Here is a 9,743-nt window from a genome sequence, read left to right on the forward strand (position 1 = left end):
ATCGGACCCTTCATAATCCTGCTCTTGCATATACTGGTGCAACCCCACTGTACTAACTAGTCTAGCTCTGGTTTAACCAGAAGCAGAATTTAGGCAGGCTTAGACTAGATCTGATTTAGATAGACCTGCTTGGAAAAATTTCATCACAACAGGTTTCTGCTGGAAAATGCCATTGCAATGAAACAGATTTTTTTTTTTTTTTTGCTTAAATTGTATCGATTTTGATGAAGTCTCAGTTAGAAAAAAATGGAAACAAAAGTTTTGAAAATACCAAAACATCCCATTTCGATTTTTCATTTTGAAATGTCTTTTTGTTTTGAAATTTACTTTATTTTATATTTTTTTTAAATTAAAAAAGGTTGAAATCGAAGGAAACTTATTGAAACAAAATGTCTCGGTTGACCTGAAAGAGTTTTGGAGGGCATTTCATTTTGTGAAATACTTCGGAGTTTTGACTTTTTGTTACAATTCAGAATGAAAGTTGTTTTGAAATCTCAAAACTTTTCCCTGGGACAGAAACTTTTCCAACCAGTTCAAGATTTTGACAGATGTAAGCTATTGCTCATTACATTGACTAGCACCATAGCAATGCAAACAAAGAAATACATAGTTCACCGTGTACATAGGACATGACTTTCTATTCAGTTACTCCAGTTTTACACTGGTGTTACTCTGTTGAGTAGTGGTGTTACACTGGCATAAAAAGAAAAGGAGGACTTGTGGCACCTTAGAGACTAAAAAATTTATTTGAGCATGAGCTTTCGTGAGCTACAGCTCACTTCATCGGATGCATTCAGTGGAAATGCTCAAATAAATGTGTTAGTCTCTAAGGTGCCCCAAGTCCTCCTTTACTTTTTGCAGATACAGACTAACACGGCTGCTACTCTGAAAACTGGCATAAAACTGTTCTAATGGAGTGGAGAATCCAGCCCAGAAATTATTTTTACCATATATTATTTTGGTAAATAGAAATTGACTGGAGCAGATTGTGAGTTTACACCAGTGTAGATCTGGAATATTTCCACTGAGTTCCATGGGACTCATTCTGATCTCCCAGCTACCCTATACTGGTGTAACTCCATTGATTTTTGAGGACTCACTCCTGATTGCCACTGGTGTAAATGAGGTCAGGCCCAATGGATTGACATGGGTGGAGCAGAGTTCAGAATCTGGCTGTATGTGTATAACAATTTAACAACCTCTTAGTCATATGTATCTAAACACTATAATGAAACTGAGGTACCCAGATATTGCAGCACTGAGTGCTATGGTGATCCCTCTAAGCAATGTAGTTAGTTCATTAAAATATTGATCTTTGGACAAAGTCTGTTTTCTATAGTACTGGTGTAAATTCAGAGTAACTCCAGATTTGCACCAGTTCCCCTTATTCCTGCTTTGAATGGTTTTCTCTCAGGATTGACTGAATAATTTCGTCCAAGGGAGCAACTGGCTGTTTGCAAACTGAGCAGACTTCTCCTGTTGGCTGTTGTTACAGCTGTTAAGATGCCAGCTGATCACTGGGGCTGGGGAAGCCCTACTGTCATTCTTGTAGTCTGTTGTTTAGAGAGGACTTTTTGAAACTGAACATTTGATGCTGGTTTATTGAAGCCCTGACATGTTTGGCAAGTCAGATAGCACATTGTTACCGAGTACATTACGGTGTAACAAAAGCCATTTACACTACTGAGCTGACTGATCCCAAGTTGATCACTTAAGTAAGAACTTGTCTAGTTTCCGAGATGAGCTGTTCATACATACACCCCCCCCCCCCCGGGCATTCCTTTCCTCTGTGCTTCTTTCCCCGTTCCTATGGCTGCCCTTTGAAAACCAAAAATCAAGATTGTTTTGCTTACGTCTTTATTTTTGGTTTCCACTGTGACTTTGCCACCAGAGATTTCTTTGATTTCGACCTCGACATAGGCTTCCTTGTCATCTGGGATCCAAGCTCGTTTCTTTCCTTCAGGTCCAAAAGAAAAGAGAAGAAAACAGTCTGAAGCAAAGGGAACTGTTTGCTCTTGTCAGTAGCTTTCAGAGAGCGGTAAGAACACAAACTAGCAATATTAAGGGACATTTGTTTTTTCCTTCCAGCGTTTGTGGTCATTTGACCAGGATTCCCTGGGAGTTTTCATGCTGGATGCTTGTTTAATTTTCCCCAATTAATGCTAAGATTGACTTTCGTCTGTTGTTTGCTGCATTTTTGGAGACTCATGTAGAAAACACTTTAGGGAATACAAAATTTACCCCCTCCCCCATTTATTTATTAGCCCTCCAAAATTTATCCTGGCACAAACCCAGGGCTTTTTTATCCCTGGCACACTCTAGCTGTGCAGCAATGGCAATCAAATATGATAATGGAACAAGTGGAAGGATAATGTGAAGAATCTGTCACCCAAATCTATGATGATCCCCATTCATCACCAAAGTAAAATGGGAAGAGGGCTTTGCTGAGATCTGTTTCTGTGGAACAGGCACTGCTGGCTCCCTCAGTCCTTCTGGGCACTTTACCTAGGTGCAGATAAACAGCCACCTTGTTACCCTCCACACGGAGACACCACAGTGACTGCCAAAAGCAGCTGCCGCCTTTCACTAACACTGAGTTATTCTGGTCCTCTGACTTCTTACCAGTGAGCACAAGAGCAGGGCTGCAGGTGGGGGGATTCCACTGCTGCAGGAGCATATGGGAAGCACGGGACAAAGTGATGCTACAAGACCCTACCAGGGTCCACAACACTGGGAAGGGAGCTGGAATACTCTGCAAACCAGGCCATGGACGTGAGAGCCCCTGTGACCAGCACGTGCCATGCTCAAAGGTGCTGCTGATCTTACCATCGAATGCGATGGTTTGAAGCTTGAGCTGCTCTGTGTAGCTCTTCCGGAGGAAGTCAGCAGCCTCCCCGAACTCGCTCAAGTCCATCATGGCTATCTTGCCTCCTAGGAGGGAAAAGACTGGACAGCAGAAAAGAAAGAAGAAGCCAAAGACTTGTGAGCCCTGAAAAGGAGGGAAAGTAGAGACAAGGAATCAGTCCAGAGAGACAATGCCAGTCCACAGGCTGCTTACAGGGGGCAGATACAATTTTCAAACACACCATGAACTTAAGCGGGCCCAGGAGAATAACAGCAGTAATAAACAGCCCCAGATCTGCCAAAGTAATTACTAACCACACGGTACGCCTGCCATCTATATTGCAATGCACCTCTTGCCTGTCTCTCTTAGTGAGTGGAAACTGAGCTTCGATCCTGAGTCTGTTGAAATCTACCCACTGCACATTTGGATTTCTGTCAGCAGCCAAGGTGGCAAAGAGAAGCCCGCTTTTCACGATCACCTCTGGCAGTGCAATTCCTGTTCTGTAGCCCCTCTGAAACAGGCACCACTTTTGCAAACCCCGTAAGAATACAAGGGTCCCTGCTCCAAAGTTAATATTGGAGTAGAGAACAGGAAAAAGAAGGGTGAGAGCGTTAACCCCTGAAAGCTCTTGAGTGCCTTCCAGGTGGCTGCCATAACAGTTGCACTGACAAGCGATATTATTGCATTATTTCCTATCCTCCATACAATACAATACCATGCAACAGAACTGAGAAACCCCGCATCAATACAGACATTGTAACAAGCGCTGGTACCAGGAACTTCCCAGATTTCCCAGATCTCATTAAATAGGCTTTTCCTAATGTCCCTCTCTATCTTGGAGACAGGCTGCTCTGACCCACCCTCCCTACACCCCCCAGTTAGTACCCAGTCCTGTCTCTCTGGAGCTCCTGTCCTGCTGGCGGGGAAGCAGGTTAGCAGCACAGAGAAGGATGCACACAGACATGCTCTTTATTACCAACCTTGGTTATAGGACTGAATGGCTGTGGGTGTGCAGTGAAGCCCCCTTTTATTGTGTCTGTCAAGGTCAGAGTGGGAAGAGATATGTCAGAAATTCCCATGTGTCACATCCACGCAGCTCCATTGGTGCTGCTGTCCTCCTGCCCAGAGAGACACAAAAGGCAAACCTCGCTTTTATCTCCCTGCAAATGCGGGCTGGTTATTTTTACTCCTGTATTGTCAGGCGAGTACAAAGGCAGAGGGAGGCTCCAGTCTTGGGAGTCAGCACTGCTCTCCAAGCCAGCCTGTGCCTTGCTGATCTGCAGGGGACAGAGGTACAAGGGCTCTACCTCTCTCCTCTGCCTTCACCTGACATTGTCTGTGTCTCGCCACACGCCTCAGTGCCAGGAGAAGCACAGACTGGGCAGGCACAGCGGCTCCCACACTGATCTCGAAGCCGCACTTGCCCCGAGCTTTTTCCTCTGCCTTTCCCAGGGCCAAGCTCCCACTGATTTCAATGGGCACAGAGCTAAGGAAGGCATACACGTTTGGACCTTTGGTTTAGCTCTTTTCTGCTTTCCTTCTTCTCACAGGGCTCAGGTTGGTTCCTGGGAAGGTAAGTGACTCTGGAACGTTTGGCACCCAATGTTAGACCCCCAAGAGCCTTTTCTCTTGCTGGAGCAGAATCGCCGTAGGTGATATTTTTAAGAAAAAGGGACCAAATCTCCCATCACACCATGGCGACCCCACTGAATTCAGTGAGGCCAGTTGAATGAAAGCACCATGCACCCAGATAGTGTCTGCAGTACAGATGGGCTGTGGCCTTGAAATCTGCACCCAGATGTGAACTGTTGATAGTGATGAGCTCCAGTGAGTTGTCTCAGCCCCTTGGAGGTACACCAGCCAGCTTTGAAATCCAACTGGGCTTCCGGATCCAAACTGCCCCAGATTTCAGAGGGGTCTTAGGATCTGGGATTGTTCTGTGTGGCCAGGTCTAGCTGATAAAACTGAAGCTCTCCCAACCCTGACACAGCCTGGGTGGTCATATAAGAGCAGATCACTGGGTAACTAACAAACAAAGATTTGACATTTAACATCCAACAGGGTAGCTGCATAAATGAGTACAGCTCAGTCACTGCACTTCCTGAAAACCATATCAAATGGAGATGATAGGGCTGGTCCAGGCCAGTAGCTGAGGTCTGGGATCACCCTGGGCTGTAGGGCATCGGGATCCACTACCCCAGTTTTGGGATCCCCTGTTACCACGAAAAGCCGGGTAATAGTAATGGGGAATTCAGTTATTAGAAATAAAGAGAGTTGGGAGTTGTGATGACCAGGAGAACCGCTTGCCAGGTGAGAAGGTTGCAGATCTCACAAGATATCTAGACAAACTTATGTGGAATGCTGAGGAGGAGCCGGTGGTCGTGGTATGTGAAGGTACCAGTGACACAGGGAAAGGTAGGAGAGAGGTCCTGGAGGTGAAATTTAGGCTGCTAGGTAAGAGATTGAAAACCAGGACCTACATAGCAGCATTCTCTGAAATGTTTCCAGTTCCACGCACAGGGCCAGTTAGACAGGCAGAACTGCAGGGTCTCACTGTGTGGATGAGATGATGGTGTAGGGACAGCGGGTTTAGATTTATTAGGAACTGGGGAACCTTTTGGGAAAGGGGCACCCTATACAGGAAGAATGGTCTCCATCTAAACCAAAATGGAACCAGATTGCTGGCATGTAAAATTAAAAAGGTTGTAGACATGGGTGGCAGGTATCAAAGGCGGGAGGGGAGGGGCTGTGCCTCCCCAAACAGCCCTGTGTGGTCCTGCCCACACTCTGCTCCCAGGCCTCCTCCTGCTTCCCAGCGCTCTGCGGCTGGGGAGAGGGCATCGCGCTGGCCGGCTGCCCAACACTCTGGAGCTGGGGGTGGGGACCGCACGGCCCGCCTGCCCGGCACTCCAGGGCTGGAGTGGGGGGCCATGCCACCTGCCTGCCCAGCACTCCAGGACTTCCAGGGGGGCTGCGCCACCCGTCTGCCTGGAGCTCCAGGGCTTGAGGGCTTCAGGGTGGCCCGGGGCTAAGAGGGGGCTCTGGGCTCTAGCGGCAGCAGAGGGGGTGGGGCCTTGGGCCGAAGGGGTGGGCCACGCTGGGGGCTAGCCTCCCCATGCCCAGGGTTAACCTTCCACCCATGGTTTTAGAGGATTTTTTAAACTAAGGGCCGGGGGAAAGCCAACAGGTATGGAGAGCACATCGTCTGGGTGCAGACGTCCCTTAGGGATGAATTTATTCAAGGAGGAAGTCTATATCCTAGTAAAGAGGTACAGGTAGGAGCCAGTGACGAACAATCAAACATAAAAGTGTCCCATTTAAACATAACACATGAAGGAAGCAACTGAATATTGACAAAATGTACAAGTGCTTGTATACAACTGCTAGAAATTGAAATACTAAGACGGGTGAACTAGAGAGCCTGGTATGAAATGAGGATATTGATAGCACAGGCATCACGGAAGCTCGGCGGAATGAGGATAGTCATTCGGACACGCTTAATACTAGGGTACGAAATATACAGGAAGGACAGGGTAGTTTGTGCTAGTGGGGGAGTGGCACCATGTGTTAAAATGGCACAGAGTCAAATAAGGCAAAAATCTTAGATAGAACAAACCATCCCGTAGAATCTCTAGGGATAGAAATTCCAGGCTTGAATACTAAGAGTACAGCAGTAGGAATATATCCCCAACCACTCCTATGCTGGTAACAGTGACGGTGAAATACTAGAGGAGATTACAGCAGCTACAGAGAGGCCCCTACAGAGCCCTCGAGCCCCAGACTTGTAAAGCTACTAGCCAGCTAATGGCTATACGCTGCCCCACTGTAACCAACTTGTACTTTACAATAGACACAGACCATGGGAAGTCCCGCCTCAAGGGGTCTGACAAGCAGCAGCCCCATGGCCCCTGATTGGCCCCCTGCCCTATATAAATCCCAGGGGCATTCCAGGAAGTGTCCAGGTAACAGTGTGGCTCTCTTGTAGCTGCTATGGCCATTCCTGCCCCTGGCTTTGACCTTGGCTTTAGCTGGACTTTGCCTCCAGACCGTGACTTAGACCCTTGGTAGTGACCCTGGTCTGGAACCTGATGACACACTTTACTGCTATTCCCAGACTCAGATTTGATCCTGCTCTGATGCTTAGTCCCAAGAAGTGTCCTTGATCGGGTCCTGACAGCTACAAAAGCAGAAACTGCAGTAGTAATGGGTGACTTTAACTACCCTCATATTGACTGGGTACATGTCAGCTCAGGGTGTGATGTAGATGTAAAATTTCTAGACACCATTAACAACTGCTTCTTGGAGCAGCTAGTTCTGGAACCCATCAGGAGAGAGGAAATTCTGGATTTAGTTCTAAGTGGCTCACGGGAGGTCCAAGAGGACACTAGAGCTGAACTGCTTGGCAACAGTGGCCACAACGTAATTAAATTCAACATCCTTTTAGGGGGGAAAATACTAAAGAAACCCACCACGGTAGCATTTAACTTCAAAAAGGGGAACTACACAAAAAATAGGAAGCTAGTTAAATGGAAATGAAAAGGAACAGTCACAAGAGTGAAATGCCTGCAAGCTGCATGGGAACGATTTAAAAACACTGTAACAGAGGCTCAAACTAAATGTATACCCTAAATAAAAAGAAAGGCAGTAAGAGGATCAAAAAAATGCCACCTTGGCTAAACAGCAGAGGCAAAAAGGCATCCTTTAATAATTAGATGTCAAATCCTAGTGAGGAAAATAGAAAGGAGCATATGCTGGTAAGTCAAGAGTAAAAATATAATAACGTAGGCCAATAAAGAATTTGAAGAGCAGCTAGCTAAGGGCACACAAATTAACAGAAAAAAAAGTAAGTAGATCAGAAGCAGGAAGCTTCCCAAACAATTCAGTGGGATCACTGAATGATCAAGGTGCTAAAAAAAAAGGAAGACAAGGCCATTGTGGAGAAGATAAATGAATTCTTTGCATCAGTCTTCACAGCAGATGTGGAGGGAGATCCCCAAACCTGGGCCATTCTTTTTAGATAACAAATGTGAGGAACTGTCCGAGACTGAGGTATCAGTATGGAAGGTTTTGGAACAAACAGATCAAAGTAGACAGTAATAAGGCACCAGGACCAGATGGCATCACCCAAGAGTTCTTGAAGGAGATCAAATATGAAATTGCAGAACTACTAACTTTAGTATGTAATCTATGGCTTAAATCAGCCTCTGTACCAGCTCCAGAGGTGATCCTGGCAATTACAGGCTGGTAAGAATAATTTGAACTATAGCAAAAGAAAAAAATCATCAGACAAACATGATATGTTGGGGAATAGTCAACATGCCTTTTGTAAAGGGAAATCATGCCTCACCAATCTATTAGGATTCTTTCAGGGAGTTAAGCATCTGAACAAGGGTGATCATGTGGATATAGTGTACTTGGACTTTCAGAAAGCCTTTGACAAGGTCCCTCACCAAGCAGTCATGGAATCAGAGGGAAGCTCCTCTCACGGATCAGTAACAGGAAACAAAGGGTAGAAATAAATGGTCCATTTTTCAGAATGGAGAGAGGTAAATAGTGGGATACATAATAGTGTACAGGGACCTGTGATGATCAATGTATTCATAAATGATCTGGAAAAGGGGGTGAACAGTAGGGTGGCACAATTTGCAGACCACACAAAATTACTCAAAATAGTTGAGTCCAAAGCTGACTGAAGAGTTACAAAGGGATGTCACAAAACTGGTGACAAAATGGCAGATGAAATTCAACGTTGTTAAATTCAAAGTAATGCATATTGGAAAAAATAATCCCAACAATACATATATATAAAATGATGGGGTCTAAATTACCTGTTACCACTCAAGAAAGATCTTGGCGTCATTGTGGATAGTTCTCTGCAAGCATCCTCTCAATGTGCATTGGCAGCCAAAAAAGCAAACTGAATGTTAGGAAAGGGATAGATAAGAAAGAAAATATTATAATACCTCTGTATAAATCCATGCAGTTCTAGTCACCCCATCTCAAAAAAGACATATTAGAATTGGAAAAGGGGCAAAGAAGGGCAATACAAATGATTAAGGGTATAGAACAACTTCCATACTCGGAGAGATCAAAAAGATTAGGACTGTTCAGCTTGGAAAAGAGAGAACTAAAGAGGGATATGACAGACGTCTATAAAGTCACAAATGGTGTGGAGAAGGTGAACAAGGAAGTGTTATTTACCCCTTCACACAACATAAGAACCAGGGGTCACACAATGTAATTAATAGGCAGCAGGTTTAAAACAAACAAAAGGAAGTATTTCTGCACAGTCAACTTGTGGCACTCATTGCCGGGGGAATGCTGTGAAGACCAAAGGTAAAATGGCTTAAAAAATAATTAGATAAATTCGTGGAGGACATCAGTGGCTATAAGCCAAGAGGGTCATAGAGGATGTGGAAAAAGCTAATGTACTCAGTGCTTTTTTTGCCTCTGTCTTCACGAACAAGGTCAGCTCCCAGACTGCTGCACTGGGCAGCACAGCATGGGGAGGAGGTGACCAGCCCTCTGCGGAGAAAGAAGTGGTTTGGGACTATTTAGAAAAGCTGGACGAGCACAAGTCCATGGAGCCGGATGCACTGCATCCGAGAGTGCTAAAGGAGTTGGTGGATGTGATTGCAGAGCCATTGGCCATTATCTTTGAAAACTCCTGGCGATCCGGGGAAGTCCCGGATGACTGTAAAAAGGCTAATGTAGTGCCCATCTTTAAAAAAGGGAAGAAGGAGGATCCTGGGAACTACAGGCCAGTCAGCCTCACCTCAGTCCCTGGAAAAATCATGGAGCAGGTCCTCAAGGAATCAATTCTGAAGCACTTAGAGGAGAGGAAAGTGATCAGGAACAGTCAGCATGGATTCACCAAGGGCAAGTCATGCCTGACTAA

At 45.5% G+C, this 9,743-nt stretch overlaps 1 protein-coding gene across 1 annotated transcript in view; it reads right to left on the reverse strand.

The window, feature by feature from the left end:
- The window catches only part of MYH7B (myosin heavy chain 7B), a 50,836-nt gene extending 47,894 nt beyond the window's left edge, over positions 1-2,942 (reverse strand). Inside the window, exons 1-2 of the mRNA XM_084645910.1 lie at positions 2,827-2,942; positions 1,854-1,957 (exon numbers count right to left, since the gene is read on the reverse strand). Of these exons, the coding sequence (XP_084502036.1) occupies positions 1,854-1,957; positions 2,827-2,917 (195 nt within the window). The 5' untranslated portion in view covers positions 2,918-2,942. The remainder of the gene's footprint in view (positions 1-1,853; positions 1,958-2,826) is intronic.
- Positions 2,943-9,743: the final 6,801 nt, after the last annotated feature.

The sequence above is a fragment of the Lepidochelys olivacea genome, assembly GCF_965140295.1.
Source record: "Lepidochelys olivacea isolate rLepOli2 genome assembly, chromosome: 13".
Lineage (NCBI taxonomy): Eukaryota > Metazoa > Chordata > Testudines > Cheloniidae > Lepidochelys > Lepidochelys olivacea.